The 26,554-nt window shown below is 31.6% G+C and overlaps 1 protein-coding gene across 4 annotated transcripts; it reads right to left on the bottom strand.

The window, feature by feature from the left end:
* Window positions 1-18: 18 nt before the first annotated feature.
* On the bottom strand, window positions 19-25,128 carry LOC113394660 (cuticlin-4). Of its 4 annotated transcripts, XM_026632055.2 has the most exons (4): window positions 24,931-25,128; window positions 17,152-17,197; window positions 8,736-8,808; window positions 19-2,039 (listed from the first exon to the last, which is right to left on the bottom strand). In XM_026632055.2, the coding sequence occupies exons 3-4, from the start codon at window positions 8,781-8,783 to the stop codon at window positions 342-344; spliced, it is 1,746 nt and encodes a 581-aa protein (XP_026487840.1). In that variant the 5' UTR covers window positions 8,784-8,808; window positions 17,152-17,197; window positions 24,931-25,128; the 3' UTR covers window positions 19-341. The 4 variants fall into 4 exon arrangements, with proteins under 4 accessions (XP_026487840.1, XP_026487841.1, XP_026487842.1 ...); XM_026632056.2 differs by lacking the exon at window positions 17,152-17,197; XM_026632057.2 differs by lacking the exons at window positions 17,152-17,197; window positions 24,931-25,128 and adding an exon at window positions 8,917-8,978.
* Between the last annotated feature and the right edge of the window lie 1,426 nt (window positions 25,129-26,554).

The following is a 26,554-nucleotide window of genomic DNA, read 5'->3' as shown; positions in this document are numbered from 1 at the left end:
ATGAAGAAAATAATATCATCACTCGCACACGACATTTTATTGGTATACAACTTACGTCTATCTCTTATCTTACGACTCTTTACAAAATTACAACAGACATATCGACTATATAAGGGCAGTACAGATAGTGTTTTCACACGAATAAAATAATTTACAAAAAGCAGTCGAACATATACATCACACGTTTTAAATTACTAAATAAATAAGTCACATGTCACCGAGCTTCGATCGCAACCGTGACAGCTGGCCGCCGTCCGGCCGGGGCCGATGCACGCACGCTCTTTGGATCCGAGAAGAGTTTATGGAATGTCCACGCATCACATTCACGCCTTCTATCGTCGTTAGTTCGTATGCTTCACATAATCAGTCTCGAAGTATGCGGCGGTGCCATGTGCGCCCTTCCTATCGAGCGCACGAACGCGCATGAAAAGAAACGCGGCTACCAAAGATGCTACCACCAGCACTAATAACAACATAACGAGACCAGCTACGAACGATGGTACGGACATGCATATCGTTTCTGGATCTGTTGCTGGAGACTGGATCACAACAGTCTCATTGGCGGCGGCATTATTTAAAGCAAAGTTCACGTCTCCAGGTGCTACTACTTGAATCGTTCGGCTCGTATTGACATCGGTCATCTCTTGAGCATCGCGCTTGTAAATTCGTGTTGATGTTTCACGCTTCCTTCTAATTCCAAGTAAGCTATCTGGCAAGTCTTCTACTGATCGTGGACGTCCGCCCAGTGTTGCAAGATTTCCGTGACCTTCGTCTTTCCTCTTCACTGTGTTGTAAACTCCGCGTCGACCCGGTGGTGGGGGTGGTGGTAAGTTTACATCGTCATCTTCACGATTAGGTGAGGGCGATGATGGGCTAGGTGCATTAGGTGTTGATGAAACTTGAGCTTGAGGGGGTGGTACTGCATCATCCCGTTTTTCGGAATATGCGCCGGAAACGTCAGCAGGATGCCGTGGGTCTGGGAATGCGGGCGGTACTCCATATTCGGAGTGTGGTGCAGGTGGAGGCGGTCCATATTCGCCGTGAGCTGCATTCGGTAATCCATATTCTCCTGCTGTCAAGGCATTACCACCCAGTAACGGGACACCATAATCAGCACCTAATCCTCCACATTTAGGCTCAGGGCAGTTGTACCGACACACTTGAATTACACATTGGAAGTGAACATTCATTGAATCAGGGAACTTAAACGCTTGGAAATAGGCAAATGATACAACTGAGGCTGATTGGCCAAAGTTTTTAATTTTTTGGAACTTGCTCATGATCTTAGGCCTCACAACACATCCATATTGATCAACCAGTTGAATAGGTGCTCGCTTGCCATCATGTGCTACACAGTTTCTCACGAGCATATCAAATTTATTTTCATCGTCCTTAATGGCAAGAACCATAGTCATGGTTTGTCCAATTTTAACTATACCCGATACTTCCGAAGCCCAAGGTCCTTTACCTACTTGAATTTGCATCCAGCATTGCAAGTTATCGCCCAGAAAGTTAGCTGTAACAGCGTGTAACATATCAACTTGGAAGGGTCTGAAGGTGACTGCTTTTTCATAAAAATCGTACCAAGTACATCTTAATTTTCGTGCCTGATCCCATACTTCTTGAACATAAGGATCATACTGAACTATGATTGTGTTTTCGACATATGATCCACTTGGAGTAGGACTTCCATAAGCTGCCACGTTATGGTTGGCAGAACTTGACATACCGCAACTATTAAGGAATATTTCGAAGGTTGCGCTTAAATGTCCCGTGCCGGGTTTGAGATGCATACAGTGAGGATCACTATAGAATCCCTTTGAGAATATCATGCCGTAAAACGGTCGATCGAATTCGATGTTTACTCTCATGTGAGTTTTTTCACACTGTACTTGTAGGTGCTTTATTTTCGGACTGTCTGGCGTTGCGAGTGGCCATGGGTCATCTGTATGTGCTGCAGGAAGTGGTGGACCATATGCTCCGCCTCGATGTTCTAAGGGGAGTGAAGCTGAGTCCACGGGTGGTTCGCATATTGCATCCTGAAATTAAAAAAAAGCGTGGTCAAATATTGTAACAAATAGGGCTAACTATATTAATAATTACAAATCACATAATTATCGTAATTTAATCCCTAATAACAGCAATAAATTTATAATATAATTTAGTGCTATATAATATTGACAAAACAAGAATATGGTTTCTTTATGTGTTTTAACAGTAAGCGATTTAACGTTCATAATGAATGCATCGTTGGGTATAGAACATTCCAAGAGCACGGGCGCGTCGCACTCTAGTTGGCGGCGCGCGCGTGCGACTTGCCCGGCATCTCGCTATTGCTCATTCTTTCCGACTTTCTACACTGATGGATAGCTGGCGAGATCAATTATAATATTAATCAGCGCAATCACACCGCTGAGATGAGTTCCAACGACTTTCTATATATGTACGAGTATAAGGTTTAACTTGGTTTTATAACCTATTATCTAAGTTCCAGAGATCAAATCAACGTAATTAACTAATCCGAATATAAAGCATCGTTAAATCTATAGTTATTTAAGTTTAATTTATTACGATAGATATAGATATATTTTATTTAGAGAAAATTCAAAAAAATCGTATGCATAATTAAAAATTAAACTCAAAGGTCGTAATTTTAATTTGCAACTGACTTGTTGTTCCGAAATGTTAATTTCTTATGACAGGTGTTCCAATTACTATAAAAATATTTTTAAAGTTTCAAATATAAATATGACTTAGACAAGCCCCGGGCCGTGCTATTGCTGTCGTATTTTCTAAACCGGTTAGAAATTACCTAGTGCTCGAGATCGTTGAAGAAAGCACCGGACCTGCGCAAACATGCGCAAGTTTAAAAAAATATAGCTTTCTTTAGCTATCCGCAAATAAGGGCATAGTTTTATTGTGAGATCAGTTATTGTAATATCGAAAGTTGAAAGTAGAATATTTTGAAATAGCGATACAAACTTGCATTGCGAATATATTTAAAAAAAGTGTGAAAGCATATAATCGTGAGGCGTGCGTGATGCCTGCGTGTTTAACGAGACTGTGCTACAGATCATATTACTGTCGATAAGCATGTCATCTCTTAAATATCGTTATTGTCAATACATGTAAATACTGAAGTCAAATACAAAAAGGAGTGCCTGGGTATGAATCTATACATATAATAAAATTGAAGTGTCTGTTTGTAATATTAAAATAACCGCGTTTTACTAAATGCATATGTATGTATACACGGTACATATACCTAAATAACATTTTTTACAATTTTTGTCTGTCTGTCTGTCTGTCTGTTTGTTCCGGCTAATCTCTGGATACTGGATGAATACTTTTATTTTAGAATTATATGTAAAATAATAATAAAGTCACGCTTTTTTATTAAATTTAAAAACGCGCACGAAGTCGCGGGCAAGCTAGTATAAAATAAGAATGTCTGGGTATGTACCACTAATTAGATATTCTACAGCCAAACTGCAATACTTAGTACTATTTTGTTTCTGATTTTAAGCCAGTTTTGAGCCGGCGTTACTGTAGGCACAAGGGACATAATATATTAGCTCCCAAGGAGGCGCTTTGGTCATAGAAGGAGTGTTTAATATTTCTTAGAGCGCTAATGTATATGTGCAATGGTTATCAATTACCAACAGGTCTATTTGTCTTTTCGTCTACCTATATTAAAAAAAAAAAACATATTTTATTAAACATATTAAATAAATAAAATTATTTAAATGTTAGTGAAGAAAAGCAAGAGCCCCTACCTAGTTATCATCGCCTTAACAATAACTGCGATAAATTATGCTCACAACAGTTTAAATATTGTTGTCGATGGTGGTCAGGTATTTTTATTTTTATGTTTAACAACATTATGCTATCAGTATTTCCACATTTCAAATAGTAGAGCGTACGTACAACTTGCGAGTAACTGTCTATCACAGCAGAAACTATAACTATTCATTTTATTACGTGATTCCATAGAAACATATACGATCTGTTCTATATTTACTTATGTAAGTGTTTTACAAACATGACAAGTTAGTAATTATATTTTATTATCTATAATTCGAATATGTTATATCGGTCAATGCTAATTTACCTACATATAATAAAGTATAGCCGAGACAAAAAGGTCCAGATTAGTCAATAAAAGATTCCCCTTACGCGACTCGTTAATTTTTCGCTTACTTATACGTGATGATGGATGTAAAACGATTTTCACTTAGTCATATTAATTTATTTCGAAAGGATTTAAGCGTGTAATGTGAAGTTTTGAAAAAAGAGTAGAGTCAAGTGAAAGACTTATGCTAGACATTTATTACATTAAAAGGCTAAAAAGAACCTATTGAAATACATACATATAAATCGTGATAGCATTTGTACCAAACTGGCTGTAATAGAACTAAAAATACTGTCAACGTAATGACTTAATAGATACTTGTCTACTTTTTAAATACATCTTGATAGATATTCAGTCTGAATGACGTATTGTTACAATGTCTGTTATGATCGTGTCGTCCATAAGAAACCATAGTCGCTAGCTTATCACAAATTAAATGCTCAAAACGTACTTAAGCGTCATGAGTAGGTGCGCTCGCGCAGGTGAAAGCATCCGTCTTTCTTCCACATCCGTTTCCACCGAACATGATCCTCTTGAATGGCTTATTTACAATACTTTTTAAAGTAGTAACGAAACAGTACGTTTTTTTTCTGTATAATTTATGTTTTTAAAAGTAACTGATAAATTAATTCATATTATTGTAAAGTTGAAAATATATATTAATCCCACTTCTATGTTGACTCACAAGAGATCCCTTTTTGAGATTTACATATTTTATGTGGAAGGTTAAGAAAGATTATATATATATAATCGAACTTTTAACTACTCACTTCGCTCAGTTTAAAGTCTAGTAGAGGTTTTTTAAATGAATAATTAAGAAATGGTACATATTCTAAACAAACACGACTTCTATCCAAACTTTTATTACAATTCTCCCAGATATTTGAAACATAGTTAGCGTCACATACAAACTTTCGCATTAATAAAAATAGTAAGGTAATGTTTAATAGGTAAAGGTCGTTCACAAGATTGAAAGAGACATTCCGATAAAATTTAGTACACCGGAGATGAAAGTTGTTGCGACCGGATTTTGTTTTCGTTTACAAACAATGTTTGTGAATCCTAATAAGGTTTATATTTAAATTTACATTGACAAAATTTTCCTACAAAATAATACATTTTGAACACTATTAACTAATAAATAATTATCTATTCACATACGAAATTAAATGCTACGTGGCGAAAGTACATGTAACTTCTAAGAACTGACTAGTTTGCAGGAAATAAAGTGAAATAACGCGCAACAGAGAAGTTTTTTCATAAAATATACCTAGAAATCATTTCATTTCGACTTAGACTTGTAACGAACCATGCCTTCAAGCTGTTATTTCTACCGATTAATTCTTATCGAACTCGAATGAATAAGATATAGATGTATAAATAATAATACGAAGTAAGAAACGAAAACATTGACGAATTACGGTATGTTTATAATCAAAACTATGTATGACCCAAAACTTACAAGATTAAGGACCGCTATTCTAACTGTCTAGTCTACAAAACGAAGGAAGCGATACTATTTTTCTACTTCAATATTTAAAATCGATTTTTTATTACTTTTATTCGAGTTATTAAGTTTTTATGTGGAGAAATTCTTAATTGCAGCAATTCGGAAGTTGTTTACACTCCCGTGCGTCGGAAAGCTCTCGTTCGTGTCGAATGTCTGTCCCGTTGAATTATTATAATCAGTATAAGAGAATGGAGAATACGTTTACGCACACAAGTCTTAGTTTCTTCAGCTCTTTTGGCTTTTCTATAAAATGATCGTACTTGAAAATTGTATAGTATCAATATACCTAGTATATTACATACGTATATATCTCAGGTTCATTTCGATCATAGTTAGCTGGTAGTTATTTTATTGCCCAACACAGATACTTTTTTTTTTGTTATGTTTCAAATGACCAAAATGAATGTTAATTTACAAGCAAAATAGCAACAACATCTTAAATTCTTTAAGAGTCTTTTGAACACGTTTAAACAACAATTATACAAAATCAGCTCGTCCAATTTACAAAGGTCGATAGTAAGTGATAAATTAAATTTACACTTTTTTACTAATAGTAGTTATGGATTTATTGACCTAAGATCTCATCTCATTCTAGCTCCAAATAAATCCACTAAAACTACAGTATATTTCTATAAAGTAAGTCAGTGTAACTTCAAGCATGAGTGACATAACATCTTAGTTCCGACTTCCGGGTAAGCGAAGATAACATAAAAATAACTATCAAATAAAAATCATATTATTTTATTATATTCTCTATGGTTTAGTACTAAAATATTAGTAGTAAACCTATTAGTATGTTCACTTTGAAGAATGATTGTATTTTATTTGCGTTAATCAAAAAATACAAACAAAACGAACTCATATTTTACTACAATATTTATCTCTAGTACAATTTCACTTCATTTAACCATCGAGATTGACCTTGAACTTTGCGGACAACCGCTAATAGGTATGCGTGAATACTTTCCCTTGAAACGTCATTTTCAGATTCATTTTCCTTTTTTCCATTAAATTTTCAATTTGTGTGGACAAAAACAGAAAATACATTAGTTGAGGTAGCTTTTTTTAATACATGCTGGCGGACTTGCAAGTGGGCCAGCTTGGACCACGGGATCGTCAGTGGTCACCATCCATGGTCATTGGCGCTTTAACCAAATATTAACCATTTCTTATATCAATGCGTTAGCAACTTTCGGAGTTAAGACATTATGTCCCTTGAGCCTGTAATCTTCTGGTTCATTTACCCTTCAAACTAAAACACAACAACACTAAATATTGCTGTTTGGCGGTAAAGTATCTGAGGACTAAGTGAATATAAATATATATGTATTACAAAATCGACGATTCAATACTTATTTTGTCGAAATTAGCAAAACAATAGGCAATTATAAATATATTTACGTATTTTTAATTATATGTTGAAGATATTAGAAAACTTAACGTTGTTAAATTTAACTTAACGTTAAGTTTTGTATTGTTATGTGTAATTATAGTAAACGAAAGTGATCCACAATTCATTGTCTTAGACAAATTGCTGCCTGGAGCGAAGTGATGAAATGTCTACTCTTAAACAATACAATGCATAAAAACATCTGCTTAGTGAAAACGTACTTACTCAGAAGTTTCTAATTTAAGCAATTAAATTTTACGCCCTCTTACGTTAAATTAACATTAGCCTCTCGTTCATTTGTTTGTATTGGTCTGTTTATCTCAAAGTTAACAATTAATGTTACTTTCTTGTTCTTGAGGCCTTACTAGATTAGTTACTTGTTATTGTACTTGTAATTTTGACATGCTACTATAGCCATACTAGGAGAAGAATTGATACGACAATTCAAAGTACTTATTGTTATTACCTTTTCCAAAAAATATTTTTAACCGGAAATTCGATGTTTTCCTGTCACTAATAAGGATTACTCAACTCGATTATTACTAAATAAAGGTCACGGTTCAAAAGGAAATTGCCCGCACGAATCTTGCATCATTGTAGCAACAAATTTTATCCGTAGTGAAAGTGCCAACTCTGAAGGTATTGTAGCGTTCATTGACTCTACGTGACACTCGTAATCTTTTTAAATATCGCGTTAATGATTACGCAATTTATTATCTGCGGTAGACATTATTAAAATTTTTATGATTTACTGTATTATATAAAATTTACATTTAAAACGTTTACGTGAAAGCACTATCGATTCGTTTCAATATCGTTATTTCTTACGTATTATCGCAATTGAGATGAATGAGTATCATATGCAGTTAATTTCCAATGGTTCACTGTTTTGTAGATGCGCTAACGGAATCATTAGCCTACTTGCCAGGAACGCGAGCGGATAAGCTAAATAATGTGGAAGTAAATACACTTGTGCATACATATAGATGCCTTAATCGTTAATGATTAATTATTACAATAAAATAAATATGATATCGACTAATAAAATTTAATAAAAATAATTTTTATGGAATATTTAATACATCTATTTTAAAGTTACGGTATATATGGCCAGTAATAAATTGTATCGATATAAATAAATAGATATAAATTAAATTTTGAAAATACAGCTCAATCTTATAAAAAAAAATAAGCGATTTATTTAATTATATATTATTCCAATTTCGTGAATTTCTCTCACATATTTGGCCGATATAGAGGTCTCGATTTCAAGTTAAGCCAAACTCCCATATGAAATGGTACTTTCAATATACAGTTCTAATGTTTTAAAGTGTTATAGGCACTTCTCCGCTTCAACGCGAGATCGATTTTCTTACTTTTGTAGTGAGCTCACATGACGCGTGGATAGTGGATACATTGATATAAAAATCATTGTAGTTATTGCGGTGAAATCTAATGGTATATTGTTCAGTGAGCGAATCAATGACGAAGCACATATAGTAGAAAGCCAGTTAACTTTTACAATTAATATCGATTTAACGGTACCGTTCGAATATTTTGAAACTACTATCATAGTAAATATTTGATTTATAATTAATAAAAATATAATAAATATTATAATTTAGTTTATCTCTGCGTTATGACCGCTTTATTTAAGCCATGAATTTAGGTTTAAATTTAAAAATAAATAATATACAACTCACCTGTAAAAGGAGCGTCGTGAAGACCAGCAGTAACCTTATCCTCTTCATAGTCACAGTCCAGTCAATCAGCGGCCTGCAATGAACGCAACACATTGAGATGGACACAAGAAACGGCGCACGCGGCGCTTCGCAATGCGCGGGCGCGTGCGCTAGTGGCGCTTCGGTTGAAACGCAAACGCACTGTGCATGGTAGCGGAGACTGGCTTGTGCGGACGCACTGACTCGCGAGCCCCTCTCAGTCCCCTCCTAGACGCGCGTGGGGCTGACCTAATGACCGAGTGCATCGTGCAGCGCCGGAACTGCACCGACTTACATCTTTCACTGATGCGCTCCCGTTGAGACGAGCGGAAACCGCGCGTGGCCTTCACCTTACTAGTAGCAAGGTCGCCTTTTATAAATATCTCAATAACTAAATATTTTATGCGAGTAAAGGAACTTATAAATAACGCTATAATATTCAATGATTTTTGTAATTTTAAAAATTTAACTTAAATAGTTACCTAAGCGTACCTTAAGTTTTGGCTGCACATGTGTTAGAAAAATCGTCATTTTTATAAAAATATACAGGTATTTTATTCAAGGAAATTCATGATAGTTTCTCTAAGCTTTCGATATAAAGTATGATATATTCACGATAGTGACAGTCCACTTACCCGGCGCGGCGGCTCGTAGCGCACGTGTTACGCGGCATGCGGCGTCTACGGTTTCGATCAGATTTATAATTTTTTCCTCTTACAAGTCATTGCTGCTTAGAAAGTTATATCTGATACTATTAGTCGAGATTTACTACTTCCAGATGATTAACATTGTTTTATCGATTCGTTTTACATTTCTATATTAAATAGTTATGATTTTTATCAATAATACGTAAATAAGAAATAATTATGACAGCGTCTATTATTATTTACTATATTCACGTTGAGTTCTCAATCTGTCATTGTGTTTCATATATTCATATTCTTAGAATAATGTTTAAATCTAACATAGATATTTTTCCTCGTAATCTAATGCACGCTAATATTTTCGTGTTTCGAAGACAAAGCAATTATTTTTTTATGTTGCCGATCAATCCGACCGAAACTAGGCTATACGTTGGCAAGAAAGTAGACCCTCGGGCATTTTCTATTTTCATATAATCTATAAAAGATATAATAGTAATAGTCGGCTCGGCAGGTGCTGAGTTCAATTAAGCAGAAAACAAGAACAATGTTTATATAGGGCGACGCTTGGTTGATCAAAATCGAACGATGACCATAAATAGAGTGATCGGCTCTTAGTTAATAAACCATATTTATTTATATATCACAATTAAAATCGATTTATCGGTGAATAAATAACTGATTATCAGCGATATTTTAATAGAAATAAACATTGAATAAAATATGATTTTTAAAAAATCTATGTAGAAACCTCCCTTTGAGTGCAATGTAAGTTATTGTGCGTGTTACTTTAAGTACCTATGAACATAATGCTGTTGATATATAAAGTAAAAATATAAATCAATAAAATATATTAAATAGCGGTTTTTTTTATTGAAATTAATAAATTAAATAAAAAATATTTTGATTGTATGCATTATTCTTTTTTTAATAAAATATGATATGTATTTAAGCATTGTTGTAACATGACTGAAAATCAAGTTAAAATCCCAAGTTTGATTCTTGTCGCTTCTTTTATAATAATTTTAATATGAGAAGGACTAAGAATATTAAAAGCTTAGTGAAAATAGTCATTTAGAATAATCTTTAATAAAACTATCAACCAGAAATGTACGTTATCTTTAAAGCAATGTAACTAAAATATTATTTATTATTTTATAAACACGGTTCACCCTTTTTTTTTTGGTTCTTATTTAAAAACTTATTTCAAATCAATCTTTTATGTCCTGACATACTCGTATGAGATCTATTATATTCGATTTAAACTATTAACGTTTCGAGCAAAGCATTTTCTAATTGAACCATTGTAGAGAACGCCTTAGGCGACATGCAAACTAGTATATGTTTAATATTGATTATCATATTGTTTCGTTAAAGCAACATACATATTAATTATTTGGCACAAATAATAGCACAATATTTAAGTACAGCCACCGTCTATATGGCTTTTATTTTACAAAATTAACAATTAGGAACCATGTTAAGTAATAAAATGATTTGTAATTAACAAAAGTCATCAATCAAAAACGGAACAAAAAGACGTTTACTTTCACTAGTTATAAAATTATACATTAAAAGGGGCGTCACACACGTTACGCAATAGTTACAATATAAAGATTACAAAATAATAATAAAATAAAGATTTCGTTTTTAATACTTTGTATCCGGTAGAAATTATGATGAATTTAATGACCATAAATAATCATCTAGGTAACATTTTCATATAAGATGGTTTAAAGAAAGCAACATCAGTCGTATCGTCTTTGGTCAATACTTTCGATTTCTCTGTATAAACTCAGCAGTTCAGTGTAGACAACGCTCTAAGCGTTCTTCTTAAACTACATCTCCCATATAAATTTATATGCTATTTTTATGTTTGACGTGTCGTAGCTGCTTCGCTATAAAAAATAATAATTTATTCTTTATAGTAAATTATTTTGACATATTGAAAACATGTTAACAACACAAAAAGCTGGTTCTTTTTAAAGTCATTGATGATTGACAATTTTGACATTTATTTTCTTTATTCATCTCGAGGACTCTTATTATGGAAAAAGATGGAAATAATAATGGATATTTTGAGGATTTGTTATATATTATACGATATCTTGATTATGAATTATGAGATTATGAATTAATTTTAATAAACAAATTATAATTTTAGGCAAGTGAAAAATCCTAAAAAAACTTTGGTATTTATCACTACAGCAGTGCGATTAATTTGCCCAAATTTATCACTAAAAGTTAAACAATAAAATTAATTACGATAACGATTCCAAAGTAAAATTTAATATTTATTCTCAATGAATGAAATATATTTGTTTTAAATATTTATTATTCTAAAATTACGAGTAAACCTAGAAAGTGTTGAAAACGTGATATCATTACAAACTTTTTTTAAATTATACATTACAGAAATTCGTAATCTTCTCAAAATAAAAATGAAATTCAGTGAGTAATATGTGTGTTATTTTGTCTAATTGCTACGCTGATCATAACCGAGTCACTTTCGGCTCTGATAAGCGACGTGTACCCAAGTGCTAAGACTTTAATTGGTTCGTTACAAGCACAAAGTTTCACTTAATTATCGGATGACTTTTCCTCTAAATTATTTTTAAGATATACTTTTAAGTCCGTAGAAAGTGCGACTACAAAACATTCTTACAGAATCTGGGTACGACTTAAATAGTTTTAAGCATTCGTCATCTTCATAAACATAATCTATTGTAGCTCATGTAAAAAGGTCGTGTATTTTGAAACATTATCTAATATATAATTTAAAGCAAAAATCAATACCTACTCTTTACATTCTATGTTAACAACACACGATATGAGATTTCTCTAGAATTTGTCGTCGATCTCCGATGAAAAAAGAAAAATAATCGAACTCTATTGAAGCGTTACAAGAATAGAATAATTTAAACGTTCCACTATCGAACGAGAATTGAATTATTCTGAGACAAAGATATGAAGGCGTTGAATTTGTTTTACCAGCTTTCATTTCTGAAGAAAAACAACCTTCACGTCACTCTTATTTTGCAGTGTTTCATTATTTAACAATTTTCATTCTATCATCGAACGCATCAGTTTATCATTGTTAACAATTTTCAATGACATAAGCTCCCATACCATAAACATTTGTCGTTTAACTATCTAGAATATGTCTAAAGTTATTATAACTATTTTTGGACAATAACTTATTTTTGAATCCTTATATAATTTATGAGTAAAATATTATACAGTATAAAATTATGTTGCCATTTTTTATAGTGCTTAGTAATAATGTTAATATTTAATAAGTTATGTTGGAAATAAAATTTATGATTATAATAAGTAATGCGCTTTTATGTCCTATAACATAAAAAAATATTCAAATACTGGCCCAATGTTTAAAGTGCAACAATTAATTATAACTGAAATTATATTTGTAAACCAACATGTTTGCATATAAGTATAAACTGTGTACAATTGGTGTACCTCTTACGAACTTGTTTGGACTTCGGTACCTGATTTAACAGTTGTTTAAATGGGCTTTGATGTGAATCGCAAAACTTGTTTAATTATGTGCTTCACCTGTAGATGTTAACAATCCGTATTGACATCTATTATATGATTCGGTGACGAGACTGAGACCCACGCTGTAGGCTCAAGGTTACGCCATGCAACACTTTCTCCGCTGGCGATAGTTCGTTGCTCTCCGAATTTTGCATCTTTGTATCAATGAAGAACTACCTAACTTTGAAACTATGATATTATTTTTATACAATTATATAAATTGAATCTTAAATTATAAGAAACAAAGTCGAATATAAATCGCAATCAAGACTGGAGTTAGTAACCGTCGTTGTTTACGTTCAATGCCCATGTTAATGGCACTGAGAAACGTAAGGTGGCCCACTTTCTCTTTTAAGCACACGTAGTCTTGCTCTTACAAGCAAACACCATACATGACTGAGCGAGATGACAGTATATTTGAGAGGTACCTCCACAGCAGCCTTGCAGCTCGCTTTCTTCGCCGCACTTGGCATTAGAAGAGCGCAAAGTCCGGTAACTTTCGTTAGTATGACAACGCTGGATCTGCGAGCTCGTTTTGAGTACTACGCCAACGCAATCAATTCTATTAACCAATCTATCTATTATTACGTAATAAAATGATTAGTAAGTAAGGGCACGTTTATTATTATTTAATATTAGTACAAATTAACATACAATACACATATTAATTCATATCGTATCCTTACTGATGTATAATGTGCAAATAATGCTGTCCTCTGAGAAAGCGAGAAATCATAAAGTACTAAATTTTCATTTAAAATTAGTTCGATGTTCATTTTTTTTTTATTTAGTTAAACTACATAAAACACATCTATTTCTGCTACGATGAATTTTAATACTTAACAAAAAATATAGCTTTTATAGAATTTTATAGTTAGTCTATGAGTGTAGCTTTAAAATATTTTAAACTATCAAAATGTAATTAGACGTTTATATATTAAAAAATCTCAATTCAAGTAACTATGACAGTAATTCGTTAGACGTAGATTTGTGTAACCGTAACTTAATAAAGTTTAAAAAAAAATATTTTGACAAAAATGTTTCAGTTTTAAAATTAAATTTTATAGCTCTGTGTTATGTATTTAGTAATAATAAGTTTATCTCATGCTATCTTAATATTTAATCATTGCTGTTATTTAGCTTTTTTCTATTTAAAAAAATACAAATCAAATTGAATCAATCAACATATATATAAATGAAATTAAACAAATATGATCAAGAGGCGGTCTTAACGTTAGAACAGCGATCTCTTCCAGGCAACCTTAAAGTAGAGAAAGGACCCTGAGGTAAAAAAAATACCACACTGAACCATAAATTAGTACCATAATAAAGTTTTTCTTTCATCAATTAATTTTCCGTTAATGTAGAGTTAGTTATTAAGGTTTGATATACCTTTGAAAAATAAATTAATTAATTAACAGCCCGTAACAAATAAGAATGAAATAAGGTATCTCTCAACTGACATTTTATTATTATAAATGTATCATATAAATAAAAAAATACGTCAATGTTTAAATAAGAGCCAATCTTTAACTCCGTAGAGAGAAGACTCAAGAGTTTATCTAACAGAACGGAAAACTAGAACGAATGACAAATGTTTTTTTAATTGTTATAACATAAGTTCATGAACTTAGTTGCTTCAATCAGAAAAGCTACCAATGTTTCAGTAGCAGGCGTAGACAAGTTAGGTATATGTATAAGATGAGAAAATTGCATAGAAATGACAAACGTATTGATATGTCATGTAATCAAAGATTGGCGGAATAAAAAAAATCGCTTCGAATAAAAATTTATAAATGATACGCCTTTTTAATATGTGTATACTTCAAATGCCATAACTATTGCAGATAATATTACATGTACCACCTGAAAATTTACAATCGAGTTCTACTTTAAGGACTGTTACATTTTATTTTAGCCATCTTTGGGTACTTGATCTGAATTTATATTAATTATTTAGTGAAGTGAGTGATTTTCGAATTTATAACTTTTAAAAATAAAAACATGGAAACATTAAAAAAAAAACTTTATATTTTAACTTAGCTGTACATAATTAATTCTGTCGCCTCTGTAGTTGCATTCCTCGACTGCATAAATTGCTACAACCTGTTCCAACTGATTTACTCTGAAGCTCGGGCTTTAAAATATCTAACTGGGGTAGCAAGTGAAGTTTGCAAATAAAGTGTACTGTCAATTAATAGGTAGCGCTTTCCAATGTCAAAACTGTGCTAAGCCTAAAGACCCGCTTCCGTACCTCCAGGGAATTGCCCCGGTTTCCCCGTGAAATTTACATAACTTGTTTATTAGACATGATACGAGTATGTATCCACTAGTTTATTTTATTTATTTATTTTAAAAAAATGTACATTCTGAACTAAGTACAATATAAATTAACAAAATAATGTTTTGGAATTCATATACGCGCTTGAATAGTTTGATATTCATCATCATAATCAGGTATTCCACAATAATGTATGCACGCAATGACGGACAATCTAGTACTAATATGTTCGTAAATAGTAATTAGTATTAGCGATACTAAGAAAGTGAAATAGAACGTTGAAGTAAAATTATTGACAAAATGATTTAGCGAGAATCAGAAATGTGTTAGACACGGCCCGGTTCTAGATTCTCTCCTCCCAATATTTCCATTCTCGCCCAGCCGGAACTTACGAGCGGAGAAAACTCGCTACATCACTGCACCGCGCAACTTCGCGACATCCGACTCCCGGCATCGTATAACAACTGCATTAGATATCGATCGATGCTATCTTTAGAAAACACGTCCAGCCTAGGAAATGAGATTTTCAAAAACTCTACAGTGCCATTATTTTTCAGATTGCCTAAAGATAAATATTTGTTAAACTTCAAAAAAGGCGGAGCTTCTCAATTTGGATGTTGATGAATTTTTTTAAGTATGACATAACTCCGTCATAGATTATATTTTCATTCGAAAGAGATTTATTCTGAAAGTGTCTCGTTTAAATTTCGTAAATATTTAATGATTAGCTTCGGTGACAGGCAAAGGAATTCTTCTAACAGATGCCAGCTAGTCGACGTGATGGCAGTCATGTACTTAAAGTACCCATAGTCATCGACAATCTCGACCGCAATTAGTAATCATTATAACCGAAGCTAATTTTCAGTGACTACCAAAATAACGTAATATGCGTAAAAACACATCGCAAAAAGTTTTAAAATCCTTTGTAGCCTCAATACGTCATTTGGTCATATATATTTAGTGTACTGTTCAATGAAATAAATATTTATGAAATGTTACGGTAGGATGACCGACGACTGACGGGGTAAATGCGTCCGCCTCGGAAGAGAAAGTTGATTTATACTTCAAGGACGAGGGCGATGTCCGAGGTTGCGTAATACCGTGAGATAATTGATGCGCTTGAAGACCTCCGACCGATTGTGTCGAAATCCCAAGGCGGATACCAATTTAAGGACGATGACTTCATCGCGTCGTCGAGTTTGTTACAGTCATTAATAATAGACTAAACTTTCACCCGACGTTTGTAAAATTTAAAAGTTTTATGATGTGGTAACGTCTCCAACGTTATTTTAAACTATACGTCATTACATATATTAGTCACTGATATACATATATTTAAGATTTCTACAAAAGATTATTTCTTGACTAACAATCGACCTAACCTTTTAAATAATATTTTAATAATTTATATTGATTTTAAATTTTACATATTTTACTAAAAATCAAAGGCTTTCTTTATATGAATGTTTTCTTTTTGTTGTCACTTAATTATATAAAACCTCTTTTCTTATCAGCCGTACAATGTGACGTGAATTTAAGAATCGTTAAGAACATTCCTTATTACAATAAAAAAAATTAACGACAAAAATATCGAATACATTTTGTTATATAAGCATTTTGTAAATACAACAATAGAATCAGAACTGGTCGCATTACAAGCATGATCCTTCAGCGAGCACTTTCACTCGCACGCATCGAGCTTACATTACGGGCTTACAGACGCGTTGCGTAACAGCCACAGTCTCACTTAAGTAATTACAAGCGGAGAAAGTCGAATATTTGGCAAAGAAATGATCTGCCGCACATGAAATATAGCAGCTGTTTCCGCGTCTTAACGACCGTTGTGTAATTCAATTCAATCTGTTTATTAAGTCGATCGAAAGTTAACCGATAATGTTTAAATCTGGGAAGTTATACTTACAAAAGTATTTATCGGTGGCATAAAGTCTCCAAATAGTTGAGAAAACCTGAAACAATTTAAAAAGATACATGTATTAAGCTAGAGAAAGATAAACAAATGTTAGGTATTATAGAGAACAAATTACTTTAATTATATGTATATTTAAATAAAGTTTTTACAACTCGGATTCAAAATATGGTTCCAATAATAATACTCATAATAAATATATTATTAAACAAGAAATCTATTGTTTATGTATTTTTGTAAATAAAAAAACTCACATATTTTCTAATTGTGTATCTTTTAAATTGTGTTTATAACATAACTTTCTAAAGATTAAAAACCATTGATTATAATGTGTCTCATACTTATAAAAACAAATACAAAGTATTGCTTTATAAATTGTTTTTTTATTACAAAATATTACTACTTTTTATAATATGCATATATTATTAAATAATGACATTAATATCTAAGATTAATAGAGTCTCGATCACTATCACACAGCGTCACTGCCTGACAGATTAGTAGAAATTAAAAAAAGAAATTATTTGTTTTACAATATTTAACAATGTGTAATAGTTTATCAGTTGTTATGTCAAGCACGTAGAAACCGTCCTTGGGCTGTCAGCGTGAAAACAGCACAATGAATTATTTTCGCGATAACCAGGCTTCCCGTATTACCTCGTTTACGGAAATGAAAGTGAAAACGTTGATACCGAGTATTGTCAGAAGTAACAATGGTGTATTTAACATAGGATAATGCAGCCTAGTTAATTCTATTATCTTTTAAACGGATTATATAATACTAAAACTAATATGTTAATTTTTTTTACGATACTCGATGGTAGGGCTTTTTGCAAGCCCGTGGGTAGGTACCACCCACTCATCAGATATTCTACCGCCAAATAACAGTACTTTGTATTGTTGTGTTCCGGTTAGAAGGGTGAGTGAGCCAGTGTAATCAGAGGCACAAGTGACATAACATCTTGGTTCCCAAGGTTGGTGGCGCATAGGTGATGTAAGGAATGGTTAATATTTCTTACAGCACCTTTGTCTATGGGCTGTGGTGACCACTTACCATCGGGTGGCTCATACGCTCGTTCCCAACCAATGACATAAAATATATATATTAATGCTATTAAGTAATATATAATGTTATACGAATGCTGGTTGAAATATGGACATATATGTTGTATGTTTCATTTATGTTTTAATAATTTAAATCGCTAAACGTGTACCCGCCATCTCGCACTGGAATCGTAATGAAATAAGCTTCGAGCCTTTTTCGGAATTCGTAAGGAGTAGATTATTTAGATACTGTTACTATCTACTCGATTAAAAATTTAAAGAAAATCAATACCAATCTAAAATATAAGTACTATGAATTTCTGTCATATATTTTTAAACAAATACTTTATTTTATATTAAAATATTTAAATGTATATATTCATTTGTATATTGAAAAAAATTGTAGGTATATAATATTAATGTTTTTTATGAATAATAAAACCATAAATAAGAAAACTTTAGCAAAGTATTTATACATACATATGCTTTATTGCTTAACTACGTGTATTACTCGTTAACATTAAAGCATACATTAATATATAAATATATAATACAAACATACATTATTTATACGAAAAAATGTCTCAAAATATTTATTTAAGTTGTTTTAATCTAGACTAATACTATAAATTCGAAAATAACTCTGTCTGTTGCTCTATCTCGGCCAACCCGCTAAATCGATTTTAATATGAAATTTTTATGAAGAATTTTTATCCTTGGGGTTAAAGTCCAACTTTAATCGCTAAATGTGGGCGAAACCGTAAGAGACAACAAGCCTATCATATAATGAACTCAAAGTATGAATAACTTGTTAGAAAAATATACAGTTTATAGAATAGATGAAATTTACTACTGCGAATGTCTACGAGATGAAAGTGGTGAAATCTTAAACAAGTCGCGAGAAATCGCTGCCATAATAAATAATGCACTAGTTCAGTCAAGACAGCCCTTCGCCGAGGTCTGCCTTCATCTAACCTAACCAGTTATGTATGTATGCATTTTGAGTCGTAACTATTAAACATTTAAATTACAAATTTGTATCATTTTAATTATAAATCAATTGTTTGCACATTTGTAATTATAAACAGTTCCTATATTTATTTAACGAATCGTTAATGTACATCAGTAATAAGATATATGTAGATTTATCTTTCGTCTTGATTTCAGATTAGATTGTTTATTAATTTCGGCCGTAAGTGTACCCTAATATGCGTGCAGTTATAGTATAAAAGCGTATCATTGCGTTTACACAACTTTATAGTTCGTTAAAACGAAATATTGTAAGGAGATTTTGTTTATTTATTAATTATGTTAAAGCCACCGTGACACATATCTATTATAAATGATAACATAATATAGTTTTCAAACTATATTACGCGAAAATGTATGCTAATCGTACTATAGAGTTGGGGGTTAGTGAAAATTTATTTTTGGTGAACATTTCATCTAAGTTTTAAAGATAGTTGTGTTTTTAACTTACATTCAGGGGAAAATGAAAGTATCATTGAATTTATTAAACGGTAATTGTCTTTTCAGATCTGCATGTTTAATGTATTGCAAACGATCGATCTCCTATAAACTAACGTCTCGATCGCGTGTTGATTGGTCTATTTGAATTGAAGTTTCTATAAATCCATTACTGTTAACAGGATTGTTGATTTAATGTTATCGTAATATTTAAATATAAATGTTTATTTATATACATTATTAAATATTAATATTAAGAATGATGACAAGTAAAATCTTACTGTACTTTTTTAAACGCGTTTAATCGTAATTCTTATACCAAACGCATTAATTCGGTGATCGTATAGAAGCGTAGAAATTATAGCACAAACACTTTCTTATGATTAATATTTTATAGTTATAAAAATACTCTTAAAGACAAACATCCGTCATAATTAGAGCAAAATGAGCCAGCTCACTTTCTCCTTATGTTTCTTTTATTAATCTTCAGAACTCAAAATATATATAATACATACTCATAGTGAGAATAACTAATAGCAGTTAGTTTCTCTTTATTTTACAATAGCATCTCTTTGGTGGCTCGGTATGTAATATGGAACCTTTTTTATTTATATTTTATAAATTATAAACGCCAGTTATGCTATTCTGTAACAAGAAACTCGAAACTCACCGCGAAACACGAGCTTGACATGTCAGAAGGTGATATGTGACATTGTAATAATTATAATATTTATAGGATACACCTATCAAAATGGCGAATCACTGTAAGTCAGTTTTCAAAATTTCACGAGTGAGATACGAAGTGATTTCTTACAGAACCGCACTGCAGATTGCATATTATTTTACTTTATCGGAACTATCCAAAAAACTAACACTTAAATTACCGTTTATTGATCTTTACAAGATGAATGATTTAATTCTCAGTTATATTTATATTATTCAATAAAAAATAAATAATAATATCATGACGATAATTTTTATCTGTTTGATATTTTCCAACAAAAATTCGTACCCACTTACTTCAATGATATATATTATAGTAAATGCGTTTATATGAGTGGGCTTTTTAGTAATTATGTTATGGCAACACTTAATATGAAAGGTATAATTTTGTTCCTCTGTTAGAGACCGAAGTGAAATCAGTTAAATATTCCCGCGCCGAGTATCAGACGTGATTGCTGCCATATACGGGCTGTATATTTCGTTACTGCTGGTATTTATAGGGGTTCACTTCACTTAAACCGATTAACATATTACGTTCGTTGTTGGCGAAAATTTGATTTGTGGAAGCACTTTCTAACATACATTAACTACGGCGAAAACAAAACTGTTATTCTTAATGGGTTTGTAATCCTTTTTTTACTAGATTAATATGAGAAGGGCAAACGAATGTTGAACGTGCGTGAATTGCCAATACGAAGTTTCTAAATCTATTTATAAATTTCTTTAGAGATTTCAATTCGTGTAACATCCTAATCAAAATCTGTTTTCGTATATATTTACGTTAGCAATGATTGAAATTAAGAAAAAGTCTGAAGTATGAATAATTACAACAAAACATACGTACATCAAAGCATGTACATTGTCGGTCACGTTCATTTACTAATACAGGCTGTGGCTCATTTCTCAAGCAAAAGAAAGGAGTTCTACTTCTAAACTATGTCTTATAACAATACCGAGTTACTCCCGCGCGTTGATGAGATCGCACTTGACGCAGAACAATTAAAGTTTTTCCATAAGATCACTTTGATAGGCGACCGAACTGATCTATGAAGATGCAATTAAGATAAGTTTATTCTTTCGAGTTTAGACAATTACTTTGATCGACGATTGTCTACATGTTTTGATATCTTGAAAGGAGAAATGGTCAACTTTCAATACGATCGAAATGGATTGCAATAAAAACGGAGCACATTATGAAGCCTATGAATGATGATGAAATGACTTGATTCAGTGACGATACTACACTTAATAAAACGGTAACAACAATAATTTAAAGTAAAGTATTCCTAGGTCATTCCTAGGTTTCCAATATCAATATGATTAGAAATAAATATTACATATTATAATATAGATATATTATAATATTTATTTCTGTATATTTTTTTTAATCAATGCACTTACATGTTAGAAGAGTTTACGAAAGAGTGCAATCACATTAAATTTATTTACTAGTTGTCGTTAGTCGTTTAGACATGGACCTGAGGATAAACTAACGCTTCTGAAACGATATAAAAAAAATAAAAATACTATACTTCCATAGTATTCATAGCAAATAAATGTTATGTAATATAATATCAGTCGATCGTGTTTCTATAATCCAATTATATTCATTTTGATTTAATTGTCTGATTAATCAAATTCAATATACCTATAGCTGTTCTTTTTTTTCATTGGCCAATTATAATATCGCGTATATGAAAATAAAGCTTAAAAAAAGATAAATTATTACAGTACTGTTACCAAATAGAATGTAAAAATGTTAATTGTTTTACTTCATAAAATGTAATCACGTATTGTAAACCGCGTACAATAAGAGAATATTAATTGTAATATAACACGTGTATGAACGGATCAGGTGTAAAGATGGCACTCGGAGTGGCAAAGCTGGTCTGACACACTGACTCGCTTTCCACTGACGCGCTGAGCGCCCGCTCCGACCACATGCCACGAAACTTTTCAAACTACTTCCAAAATATTTGTAATTATTTATTACAAAGTATTTTACAAATAAATAATATTCGTCTAGGTGCATTTCGTAATTCAAAAACTTTAAACAATATTCAAATTTATGTAAATCAATTGAGGATGTCGTTTTCTTAATAAAATAATATACTTAGATAAATCTACAGACTTGAATTAAATAAAAACTTATCCAGATGATTTTTACGCTGTAATTGAACTACAGTTTGTCGATGTCCTACTGAAAGTGCTTTTTTTCCTAATAAGAAGAATTGGAGCTCATTGCCACGACTGCAATTCCGTTACCTATACCCGTAGTAATTCGACATAATTTATCATCATAATACACAATATACAGTAAAAAGAATGAAACAGCTATGAACACACCTACCTACATACATAAACGCACACTACGTTGAATTCCTAAGTGAAGATCAGTCTAAAATCTAACACACATGTAATACACAATATAACAATGTATTTAAGAAGTTACACAATAAACCGATAAAATTAAATAGCTGTATGCACAATGGTCTAAAACTACACAGCGCTACGTAAAAATACTATTAATATTAAATTAAATAGTATTCTACCTCTACCGTACGAATAGTAAAAATACGATCCACATAAATGTAATATACAAAAGTGTGAATTAGTATTGACCTATAATAAAAGTGTTTAGTAAACTAAATAATACTTCTAAGATATTGTTCCTTCTCATTATAAATACGAAATATATAATTAATTTGAAATGATGGTAGTACAAACTAAGATATTTCAAAATGTATAAATAATCAAAACAAATGTGTTTTACAAATTTTAAAGTAACAAAAGGTTAAAAATTAACCGATATATTTATTAAAAAAGACTGGTAATCGAAATCGAAAAATACTCGTACAACTGTAGCATTATTTTTTATTTTATTCATACTACGGCTTTATGTCTAGAACAAATTGTTACCAACCATACTTAAAGTCTTTTACATATTCATTTTGATAGCACGGCTCTGTTATAATTACATATTTTAACTATAATGATGTACACCGCATCTAATTTTCGGTGCAACTTTTAAGCAAGTAAGTCGTCTTACGGAAATTAAAACTGAACATACTCATTAACGCTTTCACCGTGACATTTCCGTTGTATTCAAGAATTTATCTCGCAAATATGAAATCTATAAAGTAAGAGAGAAAGTGACCATTCATATAAGTATTTAATATATGAATATTAAATAAAAATAATATGTTTTTTTTACTATTTGTTGTCTTGGTTACAAAATTTATAACAAATGTGAAAAACGCTATTTTGTTTTAAATTACAATAAGTATGATAATTGAAATGTTATAAAATGTTATCATTGAACATAATAGTTTTTGTTCAAATAATGTGCTAGCTTAAAGTAGCATTCCCGTTCTTAATCGCAACTCCGATTCATAAAATCTTAATGATTTGTCATTTGTAAACATTTCAAAATATAACATAAATTTCTCAACAATAATAATGATTCTTTGAGATGCCAACCACCGGAACATACAAGAAGTTACGAAATATGAGTTTATCTAAACAATGGAATGGGATTCCCTACTGCAAGGAGTTTCGTAATCCAGACCACTTTTGTAACATGGTGTGACATCCGTTTAAAATAAATATTAAGCTTTGTCTCGTTTTACTTTGGTGACGAAAATGTTTTACTTTAAAGTGTTATTTTTTTAAAATAATTAAATGCAGTTTACATTCGCAAAATTTGGTATTTCAACGGAGACAGTACGTAATTTACGGACTGTATAATTACGAAACAATATTTATTCGTTATCAAAGAACTAAATCAAACCCAGAGAACATCATCAATGAATATATTATGAATGAAAACTTTATCTATACATGTGTAGATACTGGGTCTTTTTATCTTGCTTTCTCTATCAATTGTAGTGCTCACTCGTGGTAATTTCACATATTATTAAAGTAAACGAGAAACCCCGCAGTATACCTATAAAATGCGAGCTGTGTGACGTTTGACCTACTTTCCACACCGGGCTTCCACATATCGCTTCTAGAGGATCTGCTCGCAATTATTGCTTAGCTCTTATTACATACGCATAAATGCTATTTTTCAATAATTCAAATAAATAACAGCCGGCATTTGTCAGTAAAAATCGTTAAAACCATGCAAATATGTTTTTCCAACGGAGCAAATAACTTAAAGATAATTTTTGTAGTAAGTGAAAGTAAAATTACGCAACTTTCTAAAGCGGATTATTATCAAAATATGACTGATATAATTAATTGAATATTATTTGTAAAAACGATGTAGTATTAAGTATGTTATACAATCGACCGATATCTAAGATTTTATTTATTTACGTTATGCACATGTTTCGTATCCTTAGTATGTATATTAGTCCTGGAGTATATAATTTATATTGTGTCTTTAGTATCCAATAATTTATATTTAAAAGTTTTGTGAAACGATTATTCTGGATACCACGAATCCTTTACATAAATCCTTACTAAAGTGACGCTGCATTATCACATGCACTTATCGATCACAATTTTCATCTAAACACAAATCCAAATCCGTACCTTTTCAGGTGAGCTTTCAATGCGGTAAGAGTCGGAAGAAACAGTTTCAGGATAACACAGCGAGCTACCGATCACTGTTCGAGTCACACAATCACAGTATCACAGTCTGAAGGGTACAGGTATAAGTCACTTTCGTTTTCGCGATGCGCGAGCGCGAGTGTAGTGGTGTCGGGGGACTGGTCGCGGCCGCCGGCGCCCGCCGCGTTTTATACACGAGAAAGTTGCGTCCACACCTGCTAGGTTTTCACAAGGCCTCTATCCCGGATCGAGTGATTTTGGCTCGGATTTGGATTTTCAAATTGTGAATCAAGCATTGACGTCATTGATGATCGAGCTCGTGTAGGCATGAATGAAGTTTCGTAACTTTGTGTTTTCATTTGACTCAGCGGAACTCAGCCTCAATCACTACCACTTCTTTCAACTATTTCTTAATATTTTGCATTCTTTTTAAAGGAAATTAAGTTATATTTTTAAATAGAAAATAGAATTTACTGCTTGTTTATACACCTCAAGCTATTACAACAACAAGCCCCAACTTGTCATTAAACTGGCTGACATTTCGGATTCGAATAAAACCGTTTAACGAATACGGATTTGGACGAGTATTTATAAATAGATAACAAATGTTGTAGGTCAAATATTTTTATTAAATCTAGTACAAAAAGAATTATTTAGTTACCAAAAATACGTAAATTAATAGCAAATGGGTACATTTTATATAAGCAATTACTTATTGTTAATCATTTATAAGTCCGTATTATTATACAGCACATTATACATTGAAATCGGTTAGGCAACAAGTTAGTCAATAGAAAAACCTACGGAACGTTCAACAATCACAACTCTAAAACTAAAATTTGATTATTTTCTAAACATTACTAACTAAAACATTATTTTACAATATAAATGTATTGTAAAATGATATATAATAATTCAATGATTACATTTGCCCATTTGAACAAGATAGAATTGAATTTTTTACTAACATAAATTGCATTTAAAAATGAGAGCACATTAAAATAACGAATAATCTCAAATAGTAATTTATTACATTTGTTAGTTGGTTCTCAAATCTATAAGTATTGCGAATTTATATTATTAAAATAAAGATAAAACAAAATACAACACGAAAAATAAATAAATAGTTTTTTATTGGTTGTATTTTAGGTACGTATAATTTTTCCCTGAGTTTTATTATAAATGAAGCTACATATTGTATTTAATATGTTAAATAAAATCGTGAAAAATCATCAACAGGTTTTAAAATATTAATTTTGATGTGAGTTTTGGAACACACGTTTTTGTTTCTGAATATTTTTTACCTTTTTTTTTTAAGCAATCCGAATATAATAGTGTTATGGTGTAGGTGTTTTCGTTAGTGAAAATTATGAAATTTGATAAAAGTTAAGATATATGTAGAAATATACTTAAATATTTTGATTTGGAGTCATAAAACCGCATTATTATTTTATTATATTAAAATTAAAAGTCGTTATTTTTAGTCTGTATATCACGTGACTTAAAACACGAGCCGCCAAGGTATGGCGGCAGATAGGTAAAAACTGTAATTTCAATATTATCTGGGAATTTGATAAACAACTTTTCTGAAGTTTTAAGCTAGTAT

The sequence above is a fragment of the Vanessa tameamea genome, chromosome 2 (assembly GCF_037043105.1).
Source record: "Vanessa tameamea isolate UH-Manoa-2023 chromosome 2, ilVanTame1 primary haplotype, whole genome shotgun sequence".
In the NCBI taxonomy this organism is placed as follows: Eukaryota; Metazoa; Arthropoda; class Insecta; order Lepidoptera; family Nymphalidae; genus Vanessa; species Vanessa tameamea.
This window is presented reverse-complemented; position numbering and strand designations above follow the sequence as displayed.

Bases quoted from the DNA above. Each gene is read 5' to 3' on its own strand.
- LOC113394660 (XM_026632054.2), bottom strand. From the start codon at position 8,828: ATGTGTTGCGTTCATTGCAGGCCGCTGATTGACTGGACTGTGACTATG. The intron at 2,040-8,735 runs GTGAGTTGTATA...TTTTAATTTCAG, and splicing joins TCACGACGCTCCTTTTACAG to GATGCAATATGCGAACCACC.